The sequence below is a fragment of the Maylandia zebra genome, linkage group LG7 (genome assembly GCF_041146795.1).
Source record: "Maylandia zebra isolate NMK-2024a linkage group LG7, Mzebra_GT3a, whole genome shotgun sequence".
Lineage (NCBI taxonomy): Eukaryota > Metazoa > Chordata > Actinopteri > Cichliformes > Cichlidae > Maylandia > Maylandia zebra.
The window spans coordinates 33,155,572-33,175,191 of NC_135173.1; the positions used below are offsets into that span (position 1 = coordinate 33,155,572).

Sequence of the window (19,620 nt, forward strand, 5' to 3'; positions counted from 1 at the left end):
ACCAGTTCAAATGGCTGAGAGACCTTAAAAAGAAAATCATAGTTAAGTTAATAATACTGAAATTACACAGAATGCTAGTCTACTGTTATAATTTTTTTAAGTATATAATCAGTAGGTTTCTAAGCAATGAAAACATTGTGTGATTAAATGTGATTATTTGCTATGGTCGATGACTAACCTTTATCGGAATGTATTCTGCTGGTTTTTTAATTGTTGGAGCACTTGCCTGGCAAAGTGCGCACTGTGAAACCTAATCAAAAATAAAAGCAATTCAATAACAAACCCAATAGTTGATGATCAAGGTTTACATAACTTATTTTGAGAGATACAGAAACATTGCTGTGTTCCTCTTAAAATAATTTAGCTGTAGTCGAATTACATAGAGTTTGTTTTGGAGTACCCACCCAATTATTGATGTCGACTGACATCCCTGGCCAGTAGAACCGCTTTGAAATGGCTTCTCTTGTTTTTGTTTACCCGCAATGGGCCCCAGTAGGACTGGCATGAAAATCTGAAAAAATTGTGTTTGCCTCATCAGCCCCACAGACTACCGTTGTCTTTATGGTTTTGTCTGTGCCTTTGTAGCGCCAGTAAAACAGCTGCTCCCCTAAACATAAACAAGAAAATAGAAAAGTTTATTATAGCTGTTTAAACCACGACAGGTCTATATGTGGTAAAAGTCATGACAATACATGTAATGGGCTAAGTTTCCATTCAGCTTAAATACTCCCAAGAAAATCTCCAGGACTCAGACGATTGGATTCCAGAAGTTTTTACTGGGCACTTTTGTGAAACTGTAAACACAATACAATGAAATATACTGTAAACACAATACAATGAAATATATGAAATGTATTATAGATGCAATAAGCTCAAAGCATCTGGCTAATTATCACAGCTTGACAGCCTAGCCGCATAGCTTATATGAGACACAATAAAGCTAACCGAATAACAGACAACGGTTCAAAACGCTTCACCGCTTAATTGTACAAAATGAATTATACTCACAGACTATGCCTTAGCGAAGAGAAAAGGATTAATCCTGTAACGGCGGAGCTGGCGGTTGAATGAGCCCACACGCTAATATCCCGAGTCACACAGTAGATTCACTTCCTGACTCTCAGCGTAAACTGCTCTCGTGTTGTCATGGTTACGAAAATACACACACCGCTCTAAGCTACGATAGCGAGATAAAGAGAACACAAAGAACACATTTCTGGGGGCATAACACTCCCCGCTTGGGGTCTTTAAGAGCCCACATCAATTGGCAGAGTCAGACTTTGGAGAAAGAAGCAGAACTACTTCTGTAATGGGACGAGAGAATCCTCTTCTATTTCCATCTTTAACGACCTCCACTTCGACTCTCCGGACCAGACCGTCCTTCCCTGGAAAGGCTTTCGTGATGATGCCCATGGGCCACTCATTTCTCTCTGCCCGATCATCCTTTAAAGTGTATATATGGGTCCACACCAGAGAGTGTTTAACTCTTTTTGGAGAGTTGGTACGTTAACTCTGATTTAGTGTTAAACACCAAATCTGTCTGGAGTTGATAATTTAACACTTGGTGTTAAGAGTTTATATATTAACTCTCAAAGAGTATTTTAGTTTAACTACGTAAGAGTTATCTTCTAATTCATTCTAAAAAGCAGGAATTTTACTGTTCTGAACTTCTAGAAATTTATGTTGGAAATAAACATTTACTAAAAAGATGCAATGGTTTTTGAAAAACATTTATTCTGAACTGTGCACCACAATTTCAAAACATTTTCTGAAAGATGTAACAGTATACATGTTCTCACTTTCATTAGAATTTTGTTTATCAAAAGGTCTGACATGGAATATAAGATGGCGCCGGTGAGGTCGGCTGCCGTCACGACTGCTCCGACCACTTTTTCTTTGTCTTTGCTTTTTAAGTTAGTTTTCAGCGTTTCTAAATCGGCAAAATCATCACCATTGGGTACATTAGGTATGACAGTGACACTCTTGTTTCTATTGGTATACAATGTACTCACAATTCGAAGTTTTTAACTCCGGATCCGAGCTGGCCGAGTGAGATCTCGAGGGAGAACAAAGGGAAGCGGCGGCGGCCTAGAGGGAAGCGAGCCGGCGTCAGGAACAGGCTGAGAGCTCGTGCACACCGCACACCTCTGCCTAAGCATCCTGCTCGCCAACGTCCAGTCACTGGAGAACAAGCTTGACGACCTCAGGGCCAGGATAAAGTTCCAGAGAGACATTCGGGACTGCAATCTCCTCTGCTTCACCGAGACATGGCTGAACCCAGCGGTGCCGGACCACGCCATCCAGCCGGCCGAGTTCTTCTCGGTTCACCGCATGGACAGGACACGGGACTCGGGGAAGTCAAGGGGAGGCGGCGTGTGTTTAATGGTGAACAACAACTGGTGCAACAGTGCGAACGTTGTTCCTCTCACACGCTCCTGCACACCAAATCTGGAACTACTGTCCATCATGTGTCGTCCTTTTTATCTACCTCGGGAATTTACATCGGTCATTGTAAGTGCCGTTTATATTCCACCACAAGCGGACACGGTCACCGCCTTATGCGAGCTGCATGAGGCACTCACACAGCACCAGACACAACACCGGGACGCTGCGCTTATTGTGACGGGGGACTTTAATAGCGCCAACCTCAAACGCGCAGCGCCGAACTTTTATCAACACATCACCTGCCCCACCAGGGGTGAAAGGACACTGGACCACTGCTACACTACGGTCAAGGACGGCTACAAGGCACAATCCCGCCCCCCGTTTGGCAAATCTGATCACGCCGCCATCTTCCTCATGCCAAAATACAAACAAAGGCTGAAACAGGAAGTTCCGGTTCAGAGGAAGGTCGCGCGCTGGACGGATCAATCGGTGGCCGCGTTACAGGACGCACTCGATGACGCAGACTGGGGCATGTTCAGAAACAGCTCCGACGATGACGTCAACGTGTTTACGGAAGCGGTTGTGGGATTCATCGGGAAACTAGCGGATGATACCGTGGAGACAAAGACTATCACAACGTTTCCCAACCAGAAGCCGTGGGTGGATAAAACCATCCGCGACGCTCTGAGATCCCGCACCGCTGCCTACAACACGGGACTCATGACGGGGGACATGGACCCGTACAAAGCCGCGTCATATAACGTGCGGAGGGCGGTGAAAGAGGCGAAGCAGCGCTACGGGAGGAAACTAGAGTCACAACTCCAACAGAGTGACTCTAGGAGCCTGTGGCGGGGACTAAGGACAATAACGGACTATAAAGCACCAACAACCGGTATGACGAACGCGGCCGTGACTCTGGCAGACGAGCTGAACACTTTCTATGCTCGCTTCGAGGCTGCAGCTAAGGTCTCCAACAATGCTAGTGTTAGCGGCGCTAACGGCTGCAGACAGGAAGATACTGCCAGCACCGGAAACGTGCTCGTCATCTCCGAGCATGAAGTAAGGAGAGCCTTCAAGAGAGTGAACACCAGGAAAGCAGCAGGACCAGACGGCATCCCAGGTCGTATCCTCAGAGACTGCGCATACCAGCTAGCTCCTGTGTTCACTGAGATATTCAACATCTCTTTATCTCAGTCGGTGATCCCCACATGCTTCAAAGAGTCCATCATTGTTCCTGTCCCGAAGAAACCCCACCCTGCTTCTCTCAATGACTATCGCCCTGTAGCCCTCACCTCAGTAGTGATGAAGTGCTTTGAACGCCTGGTCAGAGACTTCATCATTTCTTCACTACCAGACACACTGGACCCACTACAGTTTGCTTACCGTCCAAATCGTTCCACAGACGATGCCATCTCTCATCTCCTCCACACATCACTCACTCACTTGGACACTAGAAGGGGGAATTATGTTAAAATGCTCTTCATAGACTACAGCTCTGCATTTAACACCATAATTCCCTCCACACTCACCACCAAGCTGGAGCATCTGGGACTCAGCTCATCTATGTGTCAGTGGATCTCCAACTTCCTAACTGGCAGACCACAGGCAGTAAGGATGGGCGGACATGTCTCAGCCTCCACCACTCTCAGCACTGGAGCCCCCCAGGGGTGTGTTCTGAGCCCCCTGCTGTACTCTTTGTACACATATGACTGTGTGGCCACTACCAGCTCCACCACCATCATCAAGTTTGCTGACGACATCGTCGTGGTGGGCCTGATCTCTGATAACAACGAGACGGCCTACCTGAAGGAGATTAGGAATCTGGAGAACTGGTGCCAGAGGAACAACCTCCTTCTAAACGTCAGTAAGACAAAGGAGCTGATAGTGGACTTCAGCACTAAGCAGGAGAGGAACTACCAGACCCCCGTCATCAACGAGTGCCCAGTGGAGAGAGTGGACAGCTTCAAATACCTCGGAGTTCACATCACGCAGGACCTGTCATGGTCCTGTCACATCAACACTGTGGTGAAAAAGGCCCGACAGCGTCTCTACCACCTCAGACGCTTGAGAGACTTCCAACTGCCCTCCAAGGTGCTCAGGAACTTTTACTCGTGCACCATAGAGAGCATCCTGGCGGGAAACATCTTAACCTGGTTCGGGAACAGCACCATGCAGGACAGACGAGCTCTACAGAGGGTTGTGCGGTCAGCTGAGCGCACCATCCGCTCCGAGCTCCCTGACCTGCACTCAATCTACAGCAGGCGGTGCTGGACCAAGGCCAGGAAGATCGTGAAGGACCTCAGCCATCCCAACAACAGACTGTTCTCTCTGCTGAGGTCAGGAAAGCGATTCCGCTCCCTGAAGACCAACACAGAGAGACTGAGGAGGAGCTTCTTCCCGCAGGCGATACGGTCTCTCAATCACACCACCACACAGTACTGACCCACACATACAGTTCTTACACACACACTGGACTTTCTGGACTTTGGTTTTGCACAACACTGGTCACTATATTCTTCATTTCCGGTTAATACTTGTACAGTTGCTGTTATTGTGTATATATTTATTTATATTTAGATTTCTTCATACATTCTTATATAGTTCTATATTGTGTATTTTGTTGTACAGTTATTTTATTTTCAACTTTAATTTATATATTTTATCTTATTCTTCCCAGTTAAATTTACCCTTCATTCTAATTTGTGTTGTACAGTTATTTCATTTTTAACCTTAATTTATATTTTATTCCTTCCTAGTTAAATTTACCCTTTTTAATTTTTCATATTTATTTCCTATCTTATTCATAGCCTTTTCCTTTTTTGTTTTCTTTAGGTCACGAGCAGTTGTCCAAGCATTTCACTACATATCGTACTGTGTATGACTGTGTACGTGACAAATAAAAATTTGAATTTGAATTTGAATTACATAGGTGAGCTGGTAAATGCAAATAACATCACTTATTTCTTCAATACAATATGCATGTCCTTCATTCATCACTTTGTGGAACTTCAACGCACTTCTGCTCTCCCCCATATTCCATCTTCACAAGCATATCCTATGTGGAGATTGAATAAAAATTAGTTGACACTAATTAATGGCACAAATAATCCAGTAAACAATTGCTGCACAGTAAAAAAAAAAAAAAAAAAAAAAAAAGGAATCCTCTTTGAGCCATTATTTGTGTAAAGTATTTTCCCAAAAGACAAAGACACAGGCAACAGGTAATACTGAACTAAATGTTTTAGGTGTATTTGACCAAAGGTTTGACTGAAAATTCACATGCAAGCTTTTTTTCAAGGCTGTCGTATTTGCCCGCAAACAATACCTTTCAGCTAGCTAAAACATAATATTATGCTATCACCGAGCAACATGGCTAATGCCTTTCACACAGCTTTGTCTCGACTCCAAAGAGCCACAGAAGTAAAAGATAATAATAATAATTGAAACAATCTTTGAAAAAATGACTTACCAAGCATGGCAAACAACTCAAATCAGTGTTGCCAGCTCCTCAGTAAGGAAAATCGCTATTGGCTGTCCTAAAAGTCGCTAGAAGTCGCTAAATGACGTCATCACCTAATTTGCATAATTGGTCATGCTAATCTAATTGTAACCTACGCTGTTGGAGAGAGAAATAGCATCGTGGAAGAGACATAGACTGAGTAAAAAACGTCTTAAATGAATTTAGAATTTATTTAGAACTACAAATCAGAATCAGAATACTTTATTCATCCCGAGGGAAATTCAATTTCTTTTAGCAATTATTGTTTTTTAATGTCACAATTCCAACCTTGCTCCTTTATCCGGGCCTGGACTGGCAAAAGTGACCCAAGATTGGCACTCTGGTGGAGTTACTGTGTGTGTGTTTATAAGTAGTTTTAAACCTTGTGAACTCACTGAATATAGCGACAAAGTCGTTAAGTTGGCAACACTGACTCAAATATGTAGAGCAAAATGTTCTGAAACGGCTTCACGTCGGCTTCGATTGGAGCCTATGGTGCTGGGGGCGGAGTCTGTGAATTTACTCTGTTGGTGTCATAGCCCCTCTAGGAGTTCAGAGTTAAGAGGTCAAGAGTTAATGTTTCCATTGTAACACCTCCAGATTTGAAATAGAAACACTCATTTTTAACACTTGATTTTAACTACTATCATTTTACACCTCAGAGTTACATTAAAAGAATGTGACTCTGCTTAGAGTAAAATTAATTCTACTTTTGCAAGAAGACTATTAACACCAAAACAGTTAACACTTTTGAATTTGCTGTGTACTTTTGAAACGGTGCCGGTGCTTAAACGGTGCTTAAAGAACGGAGAACACAAAATTGGTCCAAAAACCTCTCATGTTCAGCTGTTTTTTTTGTAAAAAGATAACAATGTTAGACTATAGGGGATTTTTGGTATCACTCTTAGCTGGAAGCAGTGCTTAATCAATGGAAAAAATACAAGATTTGTCCAAAAGCCTCTCATGTTTAGCTGTTTTCCACTTTTTCTTTGGTAATTTTAGCCTTTTTGGCCAGGGTGAAGGGAGTATCTGCCATCAAACAAGAAGACAGCCGCATGTAGCTATGATGATGTTTGCTAGTTCACCTCACATGCATTAATTTAATAACGTGGTTAGCCTACTCAACGTAAATTATACACGAATAACATTAAGCTACTCACGCAGAGAAGAACGGCTGCTGCTGCCATCATCATCTGTCATCATTTCTGCTACACTGGCAGGGCTAGGGGCCAGGACTCTACTCTTTGGGTTTTTGGGGAATGTTGCTAACTCCGGGTCCAATAACAGGCAACCCACCCGCAGTAGATGTGCACGGTGTGAGGTCTCACAACAAGTTATCAAATACGGCGCATTTCTCAGCTTTTAACAAAATGCTATGTGTCGCCAGGTGTTTCATCAGATTCGAGGAGTTACCTCCTTTGCACAGTATCACCTTAAAGCACTTGTTGCAGGCTGCTGAGTTTGCATCTTGTGCTGTGAAGTACAGCCAGACTTTTGACCGCTTCCCCTTGGGCATTTTTAATCTGTAGCTCTGCTCTAAAAGAACGTACGTACCTGGACCCACCTACTATCCTCGGAAAGGTAAAATGATTGGCTAGAATCCAAAGTGTATGACATGTCAGGGGGGGAAAAAAAGCACCGAAATGTGTGCTGCTTTTCGGTCTGGTTACTACCGTTTATGTCAGAATACCAGATACCGGTACCCATCCCTAGAAGATAGTCAGATTAACAGTATTTTGTGTCTATCTGCCATTCTGCAATTCATCTCATGTAAACAATAACGTGGCGCACGTGACGTGAAAAAAGGCACATACCTTTGACGTTGTGTGATGAACTCTGTATTCCTCGTCCACACATAAATGCAAAAAAGGAGTTTTAAAAAATCTCCGTTTTCGGTGATTCGAAATGCTGTTTACGTGTGGACGAAACAGCTGCGTTTTCAAAATTACCCATGTAGGTGTGGACGTAGCGTAAAAGAGTTAGTAGTTTATTTTCTTATTACCTGTAATTTATTGCAGATTACTTGTATTTGCTTAATTGCTTACTAAATGTTTGAGGTGTGAAATAAACCGCAGTGGAGCAAAATATGATTGTGTTTGGTTGGAGGATAATAATAATGTGTATGTGTTAGTCCCCATAGGGAAATAGTTCTTCTGCATTTAACCCATTCACCCAGTGAAGCAGTGGGCAGCCACCAATGCAGCGCCCGGGGAGCAGTGTGTAGGGACGGTACCTTGCTCAGGGGTACCTCAGGGTAGCCATTCAGTGGAGTTGAACCCCTGACCTTCCGATCATGGGGCCACCACTCCACCTACTGAGCTATCCCTGCCCCATGTGTTTGTGCGTGTGCGTGTGCGTGCACGCGCGGTCAGTAGGGGGGTGCGAACATTTTTTTTGTAAAACAAAGGAGGGCCTAGCAAAAACAGTTTGGGAACCACTGAGATAGAGAGACATGCTGCAAAGCAGCCAGCCTGTTGGAGAATAATAGTGCAATCAAAAACAGAGTCTTAGCACAGCAGTTGCCCAACCCTTTTGTTCTGTGAAACTGCTTTTTTGTTTTTAGTTATGTTTAATGCCACAGATATATGTGAATGATTTTATATTATAAATTATTATAAAATAAAGCAGATTGTTTCTGAAAGTTATTATTGCTTTTGCTTCCACAGAAAATTCTGGCAAGTTTACTATCGCTTTGTTTGGAGAAAAGCCTGATTTCATGAGCAAGATCGAAAGTACATTCCTCCAAGGTCACTGTACTTTTGGGAAGCCTTCACCTTACTGTGAATTGAAAGAAGATAATTCATTCAGGATCATCAGTGCTCCTAAATTCTTTGATGATGAATGTATGAATCCAGACCAGAAGATTATTGACTTCATGGCACTTTCATATCCTGGCCCTCATTTATTCATACTGGCAATAGAGTCAGAAAGCACATCTAAAGAAAAAGTGGGGAATCAAATCATTGCATTTAAAGATATCTTTGAAGAAAATGTCACAGAAAATTTAGTTGTCATCTTAGAAAAACAAGAAAACCATGATTTACTCAGTTATGTAGACGAAGTGTTCAACGTCAAGTCGGTTATTCTGAAAAAAATGGTTTCAGTATTTATGAACTGGTCTTCAAACCATCAGTCATTTCAGTTTGACTACAAAAACTACAGCCACAAAATTGTGCAAAGAAGGAAACATGAGTTGGAACGCAAAAGGTAAAAAAAATTTCCATACTCTAATTTTGAGATAAGCTGGTATTTATATTTTTGTGTACAGTCATAGTGATTACTGTTATCTTTTCAGAAATGACTTCCATTCTTACAATGACCTTCAGAGAACAGGTAAGTATATATTAGAATGCAGATTCTTCTGTTATTTATTTATTTATTTATTTATTTATTTATTTATTTATTTATTTATTAAATATTAGAATAATCTTAGAAAATGCTAAATGATTACCGCTATAATTACGCCATTATAGTTGATTTTTTTTTTAATTATTATTAATTTCAGGTAAAATTTCTGGTTTTTGGCTGGCCAAACCTTTTCAGGCAAAGCTACACTGTAGACATCAAGTGTTTAGTCTCCTCCATCAGCTATTTTCATTTTCTCTATTTGATCTACAATGATATCCTGTGTATCAGGGAGAGAATTGACGATCAGGGCTCTTTGTGTGTTAAAAGCCTTGCAGGTATACTAATTCTATGTTGTAGCCACAGTGTCAGTAGCTAGCTATCCAAATCATACTCCTTAAATATTATCATATCATATCAGTTTTTTCTCTCTTCACTCTTCTGCCTTGCTCAGTCTGCCCTCTTCAGCTTCATCCCTATCTGGTCAACTGAGTTTTACATTTGATCAGTTATCATCCACTGCTTCGTTTTCCCTTTTTTCCTACTAATCTTGACAGAAGGTCATCACAACATCAAGAACAGTTTCTTGTTCATTCAGACGCAGGTTCATCCAAACGTGCTCCCCTCCTGTCATCACAATGGACCGGCTCTACGTTGATGAACAGCTCTACCATGACCCCAGCACCACTCCCTGGTTGTATTAATGCCACTCCATATAAGAATCCCTCTCCTTCTGTTAACTTTCTCCCCAACTTTGCTGTCTTTCTTATGTTCCTTTTCCATTCCCTGGTCTTGTCTACTGTTACTGTAATAACTCCAAATAAAAAATCCTAATAAAATATGACTATCTAGTGGACCATTATAGCAAAAGCCATGGTTCACTTCTCAAAGTAAATCCATTCTGATTGCTGCACTGCCAGACAGGTCAGGTAAAAATTTTAATTTATTCATTTATATATTTATTTATATATTTATTTTTTGTATGTTTTTCGTAGAACCAGGTGTTTTCATAGTAATCTTAACAGGTTTCAGAAGAGAAGTAATTATGAAAATAGATTATCTATTACATACCCCATATCCCAGACTCTCCAAACATCTCAGTGTAAATATTATGAAAGGTTATAAAAATACATACAGACTATCCATGCGGTTGAAAAATCCCTGAACATGTCTAAATGAACAGCATTCATTGCACATGTTTCCTCAGGTGTCTATTCGCTATGCTCCTTCAACTCACAAAGAATCTTTTTTGCACCTGAGCATAATATTAGTATACCTTAGAAGTTATGACACAATAAATGCATCCAGTTAAAAAAACAAAGGTAAAACAATGATTAGATGTCTTACCTTCAAAGTGTACATAATGCCTGATGCCACATAGAGGAACAGTTGGGAACTGAGAAATTAACTCAATTCCTGTTTTACATCTTCCAGGTGGCAGTGCCCACAGTTCGTTAGATGCTGTGTTTAACATAGTTCTGCTGGGAAAAGGTGGGACTGGAAAGAGCGCTTCAGCAAACACAATCCTGGCTGCAGAGAACTCCCTGCAGCCAATGCTTCCATCCCTGACAATTGGGAATAGCCAGCAGGATTCAACCCCATTTAAATCCTATCCAAGCTCAACACCAGTAACCACCAAGTGTGAGACCAGAATGATGAAGGTTGGGAGTGGAAAACAGATTAGACTGGTTGACACCCCGGACTTCTGTCATGAAAACAAATCCATGCAAGAGGCACAGCTGAATGAGTGTAAGTTGTACTGTCAGCCAGGGCAGTGTGTGGTGTTACTTGTGATACAGCTCGGCAGGTTCACAGAGGGCGAAAGAGGAATATTAGAGAACCTGGAGAAACTTCTTGGCTGGAGAATCAGAGAAAAAACAATCGTCCTGTTTACACATGGGGAAAATATTAAATGTAACCTCAACGAGTTCATTGTTCCACAAAGTCACCTCAAGGAAATATTGGAAGCTTGTGGCAATCGTTACCATGTATTCAAGAACACCTCCAAAGACTCTAAACAGGTCAAGGAACTCATCAAGAAAGTTGAACAGTTGTTTCCAAATTTGACAGAAAAAGACCCATCTCCACAGTGTTGTTTGTGTTAGCTTTAACTTTGGTTGATGTGCACTGAATGTCCCAAAAAAAGTGATCAACTCCAAGCCCGTTCTCACTCATGACGCGTAATATACCAAAGATTTGTCACATCCCGAGGTGTTCCATGGAAAGGTGGCCTTCCGCGTTCCTATGCTACGCACCAAATTGTGGATGAAATTGAATAGAATAACGCTCCCACGGTAACACGCATTCCAGCCGTGTACTACAGCCCTGACCATAACCTTATCCCTAACGTTAACTACCACCTTAAGCGTGTTAGTGTTTTCCAAAGCGATTTACGTAAAATAAATGTACATGCGTAGATTCATTCAAAACAGTTCTCACGTTTCCTCATTTTTCCAAACTCATAATATAGGGACGTGTTGGGTGGCCGAAAGTGCAATATACTGATGATTTGCCACCTGGTGTAAAATGTTATGCTTTGGAAGTGAGAACGTGTTGATAACTCCATGTATCAGTTTGTGGAGAAGGTACAAGTGTAATACTTTGATGCAGTATGAATTTATTATTGTGTGTATTTATCTTGATAGCTGTTCTGTCATTGTAACTCCAATCTTCAAGTTTAGAAGATTACTTATTACTTATACTTAATTTGCCTTTAAATATATTTACATTTTTTTTGCAACTTAGGGAAATAAGTATGAATAATCAAATATGATGAAAAGATAATTAAAGACTTCAGTATCGTTTATAGATAGTCATTGTTCAGTATGTTCAGTATTGAAAGATCAAAACAGGTTGGAAGTAGGTGGGCAATATCTCCAGTTTTTCTTTTTTTTTTGTATATCAGAAAATTGGGGTATGTTTGGGAAAGCTAGTTTATAAGTTTTGGTATAGCATAACGTGCATAAGACAAAATGTTGATGAGTAAAATAGAACAATTTCTATACATCCAGTTTATTTGATATCTATTCAAAACAAAATGGAAAATAATGATAATAATAAACTCAACTTAATCCAGCAATTATGTTGTGTCAGTTATTTAAAGTCTTGTTCTAACTAGTATTAACTATAAATGTTTATTACAACATCTTTATTACTGGTAGTTCACATATCAGCTCATGCCCTTTGTTCTGTCCATCTCAGGTGTTACTCTTCCTTCTATTGGAGCAGGTATGCAGACATGTGGTCTCTGGCTCTCGGGGGTGGGTAATATTGCAGCCTCTCACTGATGGCACTTTATTTATGCTTTGATGGTTACCCCAGTGCTGTCAGCGTTAATCTTGCTAAAATGTCATTAACGCCATAACCGCATTAACGCGGCAAATCTCCGTTAGCGAGTTAGGCTCACCCTGTGCGAGCAGCTGCGCGGCGCTAACCGCGCTGACGAATTGACAAGCTCAGCAATCTGTTCTCTGTTCATGGAGTTAGTGTTGTCAGACACATGAAACCTGTTACCACATTTGTTAACTAATTTTCCAATCATGGTGATTGGTGCAAACAGTTTTTCCAGGGTGTTGTAACAGCTGTCTTGCGAGTAAGGAGCGGCTAGCAGGTCCAGCGGGCATGTGGTGTGGAGGTTAGCCGGATAACTCGAAGCCAGTCGGTTAAATCCAATAACAGACCTTTATTCGCTGTCAGCAACATTACACTTTATAAGCCAGGTCTCCTCGGCTGTACTCGTCCGAGCCTACATGCGCAGGGATTGGTATCGCCAGCGCCAGCTTGTCACAACAGTAAGGTGTTTTCTTGGAGAATGGAATATGAGCAGCATGGAATGGCTGCCGCTAACAACACACACCCACTAGGAGACCCCCATAGCTACTACAATAGTTGGGCAACCCCCCCTAGTGGTGCTATAACCCAAAAGGGTTGTTACAGTGTCCACACAATTTTGTTCTTCTTTGGTAAACCTACCAATCTGCAGGACCAGCAAGAAGACATGAGGGCCAGGAGTGGTAATCTGCATGGATTTTGCGATGTCTTTCTTTATACTGTCTGCAGTTTTAGATCTGTCTAGAAAGCCAGGTGTATAGACCACAGTGATCCTTCTTTCACAGTCTGGAACATTTCCAAACTCACAGGTCTTTGTTGCTGACTCCAAGCTAACACTAGACTTAAAATATGTTTTAGCCAGGATGGTGTTGCCAGTGGCACTCTTCCCAACACCAGGTTTCCCAATCATCAGAATCCTCATTGGAGGACCTGCAGAAAGAAAGAAAGACCCAGTGTTATAATTACTGTTTGAATGAACATATTTTCAACTGCAATAGAAATTTAAAAAAAGAGGCAGCTAATAAACACTGACTGTAGTATAAAGAAGAAGTCTATATAAATGAGCCAACTTTGCCATCAGGGATTGCAGCACTGTTAACCATTTTTGTTCTTTACTATTTGGCAAATGAACATAAACTCAGCTCTTCACTGTTTTAATGTGGTGCAGCTCCCTGCACTCCGCCTATTGGGTGGACCTCAGCCTATATCACCAGGAGTGCATCTGTTACATTTCACAGCTTAACTATAATTTTTCAAAAGCGCCATGTAAGTAACTCTTACTTGCATTGTTCCACTACATTTACAAATCTCTAGCCTTTACTATAGATATAAAGACTGGAGAATGTTGCACATTCTGCCTATGTGGTTTAATATCACACTCAAATGACACAGTTCCACAATGAATCTAATTTTCATTTTTAACTTTTGTTGATTTTTGACCACTAAGGTATTGTGTTGACAAGAGAAATACAGAATTATATATTCTTTTTGCAAAAAAGATGGAAATGGCTGTGGTGAACCCATACTAAAGAAGAGGGAGGAACACAGGGTAACTTAAAAGAATGGATGAATGTGCACAAAGGTAGACTATCTTATGCAGAAGGTGCAATCTGAAAGAGACTGTAAGACGACCTAGACAGAATGTCGCAGGGCAGCATCGTAGGATGACTTTGACAATCAAGAAAAGGAAGTGAGTCAAGACAGAGGTGAGGATTAAATGGTGGAAATTAAAGAAGGAAGAATGTTGAAAAAGTCTTTAAGTGATAGGGGAGAGTCACCATTAAGCATACCATTTTTTGAGATTTCAGAACTTGAGCAGACCAATTCTTCCAAACTGTTGCACTCAGACTGTGGAATGCACTGCCTCTATTTCTACAGAGTTTGGACTCTGTGGAAACTTTTAAAAAGCAGCTAAAGAGTTTTATTTATATAGTGCCAAATCACAACAACAGTTGCCTCAAAGCCCTTTATAGAGGACGTTGAGCCCTCAGACCACCCTGGTGATCAAATGCTAAACTTGAGTTTGAACCGAGTGTGGGAAATTGTTTGGAGCTGTCTTTATAATACTGGACATTTTTCATCATATCATTGTAAATATATACATCATCTTGAGTTTGACATTCTTAAAAAAAATATAAGTAGCTGCTGCAGTGAGTTTCCTGGCTGAAAGGCTCTTACCTGAGAGTCCTGTAACCAAACCAAAATATATTTTGCTGTCATTTACTTTAGTGCCGGTTGCCAAACAATGGACTGCTACCAAAATTATACTTCTCATTTTGAAAGAGCCACAGCTTCACCAGGTTTAGTGATTGTGTATCTAAGAAAGAAAGCAATACAAAAACCTTAAAGTAGGAAAAAGCAGATATCACTTTTGAAAGGTACTTTTTAAACTTTTTTCGTTGTTGTTGTTGTTCTTGTTTTTTAATTATACACTTCATATCACAGCTTCACAAATAAAAAACTGAAAGCATCTTTTGACACTGTGAAAAAAAAAAGATCTGGGTCAAGAGGTGCATGGTATGGAGTGAATTTCCAGGTTCTATTGTTGAGTCTGTGGCAGTTTTTGCAATCATTTTCCCTTTGACTGCTGTAGAAACATGTCCTTTTGTTCTTCATGTGGTGCCACCTAATAAAAGTCATGCAATGTTTGGGTTTTTTTCCAAATCTCATTGACAGGCAGAACATGGAAAGTACAGCTTGTCAAGATCTGGTGTTGAATGAAAGGGTAGTTGTAATTGTTGGACTGAAAAGCTACATACTTCTTGCTAGTACTCATACTGGAATGCTTGAACAAAGAACTTGAAGTTAGCAGCCAACACATTATTTACCCTAGTTTTTAAATAGAAGATATGCTCTGAACACCATGACTCACAGATTATTGCCCATAAAACAACAGATGTGTCCTTAACCCTGAGCACAAGAAAACTGCAGGAGGAATAGTGACTCTTGTGAATTTTGACAGAGGGATGCCTCACTATGGCATATACTTATTAGACCTTTTGTTGGATGACCTAATGAGTCCTATTGAGTCCTAAAGCAGGACTCATGTCCCTCATGGTGTCTTTTTCAGACATTGAGGGAACTGTATTAGAGCCTGTTTGATATCCTACTCTTTAAAAACCTAAAGTTAAAAGGATTCTGGGGTTCTGTAAAAATGTAACAACCAGGGGTCCTGACAAAGCATGCATGCACTAGCATGTTGAGCCTCAAACATAGGGGAAGGTCTTCACCATCGTTCAGGGTTCCTGTTGTGATCAAAGAGAGCCCAGACATAACATCCCAGTCCAGTGACAGTGAGTCCTGTAGTGCTCTCTAAATGTAGCTGTTATAAATGTGTTATGTGTTATTCTCCTACCAATACAAAGCCAACAACTCCCATAATCCCACCTCACAGCATCCACAGCAGTTCAGCAGGGGCATCTGCTATCTAAGTTTGGCAATGAAAAATGTGTACTGGCACATTGTTCATTGCTTAACTGATGAGAAAAAAAACAGTGAGTCAAATCAAAATCAAAGTGTCAGAGTAAGGGAAACGTAAAACCCCTATTCTGTCTCTTTTAACTTTATGTCATTTCAAAAGATATGCCTGTGTGTGTTCTACATCTGAGCTAAAAATAATAATAATTATTATTTTTTTAAAAACTAACCGCAGAGTGAAGTCCAACACCCAGAATCCTCTGCCAAGCACATTTCAACAGGAGTACATACTGAGGATCTCATTGACAGAAATTCCTGGTTGTCAGGAACATTTGGTTGTCTAGGTAACACAATAGTGACACCTGGTGGTCATTGATCATACAATAAATGACCGGTCACTTTGGAAGTACAGTGGTCCCTCGCTATAACACGGTTCATCTTTCGCAGCCTCGCTGTTTCGTGGATTTTTTTTGTGCAATTTTGCATGCTTTTCTTTCTTTCTTTCTTTTTTTCACAGCACATTGTATCAGCTGTAGACCATTGTCAATAAATCTCCTCCATACCCTGGCTCCTGTACAGTACAGAATGTGTTCAGCTTGTTAAATTTACATAAATCTTCGATCGTTGGCAGTGTGACTCTGAAGTGCTGCACTGTATGCCTGTAAGTTTTCTCCCCAACAAGCACAACAATGTCGACGAAACGTTTTGCATCATCAAAGGCACCTGCAGTAACACCCAAAAGGCAGAGGAACATGTTAACCACAGCACAAAAAGTTAAAGCTAAAGGAAGGTAGAAGTTACTGTATTTTTCGGACCATAAGGCACACCGGATTATGAGGCGCATTAAACAAAACAAAACAGTCAGATAAGTCAAACTTTCCTCAACTCATTCTCCTTGCTTCCTCTACTTCCGTACCATTGATTCATTAATGTTGAATTCTCTCGCAGCTGCTCTATTCCCATGTTCTGGACCTGAAAACAGGGTTTGATCTTTGGTTTCATTCTATAATACCGAACTTATTTTTCTACGAATCTTGGAACTTTGAGAGTGTTTAAACATGAGAGAAAAATGTGAAAATGTTCGTGCCTGTCAGAGAAAAGTGTATAAAGTGTGTAGTGAGGGGTTTTACGCCCTTAAAACATCTATAATAATTGTAAACACTGGTTACTTCGCCGATTTCACCTATCACAGGTTGTTTTTAGAACGTAACTCCTGCGATAAACGAGGGACCGCTGTACATCTGAATGGCTGCCAAAGGACCTATTCCCCTGTGCACTGATCATCAGTCTCATAAGGATTCCCGCTTTTTTTTACTTCTGTAAAATTTCTTCAGGGTATACAGCTAAATGTACATCTACTCTAAACACGGTGATAGATTCAAATCTCTGAGCACAATACAAGGTCCTTTAGAGAATAGGAGCAAGTCAGTGTACTCCTAGTACCATTCAATAGTGGTAAAGGACTGCACACAGCCTTGTTGTGCTCCAGTGAGGGAGAAGGAGAGGTGGGTCCTATTTGGACTTTCTGTGGGCAGTTCGTGAGGAAGTCTTTGATGCAGGTGAAGGTGGGGAGATTTGGAGATTTGTAAGTCTTGTAATTTGCTGATTAGGATGCCCTGGATGATAACACTGAATGCACAGTTACAGTCACTTAAGAGTGTTATCAGATAGCACCCTCTGTGCTTTAGGTGGTTTAGTACTGTGTGGGTTGTCACATGCTGATCCTAAAGTATGAGTGAATAGGTATTGGAGACAGTTGATACTTAGACCTGCGACAGGCTCCTCCTGTGCCTCCACTTAGTTCTGTAGTCTAACCAAGTGAAAAATCAATTTTAAGACTTTCACATTATAAAGCAAACTTTTCCAGTGAAACACATCTGCTTGGGGCCTCATGGTGTTAACCCAGCCTGTCACATATGTGTTGAAAGATTACACCAAATGGCTTTTTGGTTTGTTACAGTTTAACACTAAGGGGTCCTGACAATACACCACTGTGATGATTGGTGAGTAGAAACAGGTCTTTCTGCAGCCTTCATGTCGCTTCTAACAATGAATGCCTGTTTGTACTTTAAGCTAAACATAGTCTGTGTTATCATTGGCTTGTGAGTCATCTGAAAAAATTGTTCTAACCTACATGAAATGTGCTACACAAACAGAGTTTGACTGATTGATTTTTTTGATTGACAAGTTCAGCAGGATATTTTTTGGCCTACTGTCATTTACACTAACAAAAACATGTGCAGTGTTAAATCATGCAACCAGTCAACTTAATCTCTTGCAGTACATATCTGTGCAGTTCCTGAGTCATACTGAAAAGCATGCCTTTTATCAAGGATTTCACCATCATCAACGCTGCAGGAGAAAAAAGTGATGGTCCCTTGGAGAGTTTTTAGATCAGATAGGTGACGTTTAAAGAATTAAGGCAATGTGCAAGTTGCTGGTTTATTTATTTATTTTTAGTCCTTCCAAGATGTCAATTTGATCCCCATCAGTCACCAACAGCATCCTGGTAAAACAGGTGCTGTAAGGGGTGAAACAAATGGAGCAAACCTGTGCGCTGAAACTTGCAGCTGTACGTGACTGTACATCTAGTACTATTCAGTACTGTGAGAATGATGTGATCAAGTTTTTTTATATAAACATTTTTTTAAACAAGTTTGTGAAATAAATACATAAAAATAGAAAAAATAGTAATTATATATTTGTTTTTAAAAAGTTATAAAAAGAACCCTTTGTTGAGATAAGCAGGACAGAGCAGATCTATTTTGTTGTTGTTGTTGTTTTTGTTTTGTTTTTTTACCAGAAAAGATGGATATGTCTTTCAGCCATTGCTACTATCTGTTTTTTTTTATCAAGTCCTATCATAAAAGGCCTTTTTGTTTTGGACATGACAAGGACATATTTCATGATTTTCATTTTTAAACCTAATGTCTTTCTTGTCTTTCTTAATTTAAAGTGATAAGTATTTGTAAAGATATGCACAAACTGTACAAACCAGTATCATGGCAAATTGTGTAATAGACACACTGTTGCACCATGTCTATTTTTTGCTTTGCCTCTCCAAAATGAGAAAATGGACACGGATGTAGAAGTTGCATTACCAGCAGGGGGAGAGATTTAAAGCCAAGCCTCTGTAGTGAGAAAAAAAAACATATGAAGTACATTCCAGAGTCGTTAATTGCCAAACACAATTAGGCTAGGCGGCTAACATGTACATACATGCAAATGTGTTATTAATGTCAAGCCAAAGCATGAAATGGACACGGTGGACCTGGCGTGGCTATAACACGCTTTACTGTGATATCAGGTTAAACTGACATTGCAAAAGACTGCTTAAAAAATGCTGTAAAATTCCTGAAACCATGAAGCATGGGGATGGGGCTGGATGAAACTAATGACTTGCCAGGTGAAGAGATTCACAGTTATTTAAGATGTGCACAAAGATCATGGGAATACTCAGTGGAAGAGGCAGGATGATTAACCCACAGGGATCTCCATGTGATCTTTGTTTGCACTGATTTATCATCACTATTTGATATAAACTATTATATAGAGTATATGATTTAAATAATTTCGGCATTGTGCAGGGAAGTTCCACCACCTCCTTTGTGTTTTGAGGCAACAAAAGTACCTGGTTTACCTGG

General features: G+C 40.6%; 1 protein-coding gene across 1 annotated transcript; it reads left to right on the plus strand.

The window, feature by feature from the left end:
- The first annotated feature begins 7,977 nt into the window (after positions 1-7,977).
- Positions 7,978-12,262, plus strand: LOC143419679 (uncharacterized). The gene is made up of 4 exons (XM_076887068.1): positions 7,978-9,091; positions 9,180-9,217; positions 9,828-9,923; positions 10,664-12,262. The coding sequence occupies exons 1-4, from the start codon at positions 8,601-8,603 to the stop codon at positions 11,332-11,334; spliced, it is 1,296 nt and encodes a 431-aa protein (XP_076743183.1). The 5' UTR covers positions 7,978-8,600; the 3' UTR covers positions 11,335-12,262.
- The last annotated feature ends 7,358 nt before the right edge of the window (positions 12,263-19,620 follow it).

Coding starts and splice junctions, on each gene's coding strand:
- LOC143419679 (XM_076887068.1), top strand. CDS start 8,601: ATGAGCAAGATCGAAAGTACATTCCTCCAAGGTCACTGTACTTTTGGG. Junction 9,092..9,179: donor CATGAGTTGGAACGCAAAAG/GTAAAAAAAATT, acceptor TTATCTTTTCAG/AAATGACTTCCATTCTTACA. Junction 9,218..9,827: donor CAATGACCTTCAGAGAACAG/GTAAGTATATAT, acceptor TTGTTCATTCAG/ACGCAGGTTCATCCAAACGT.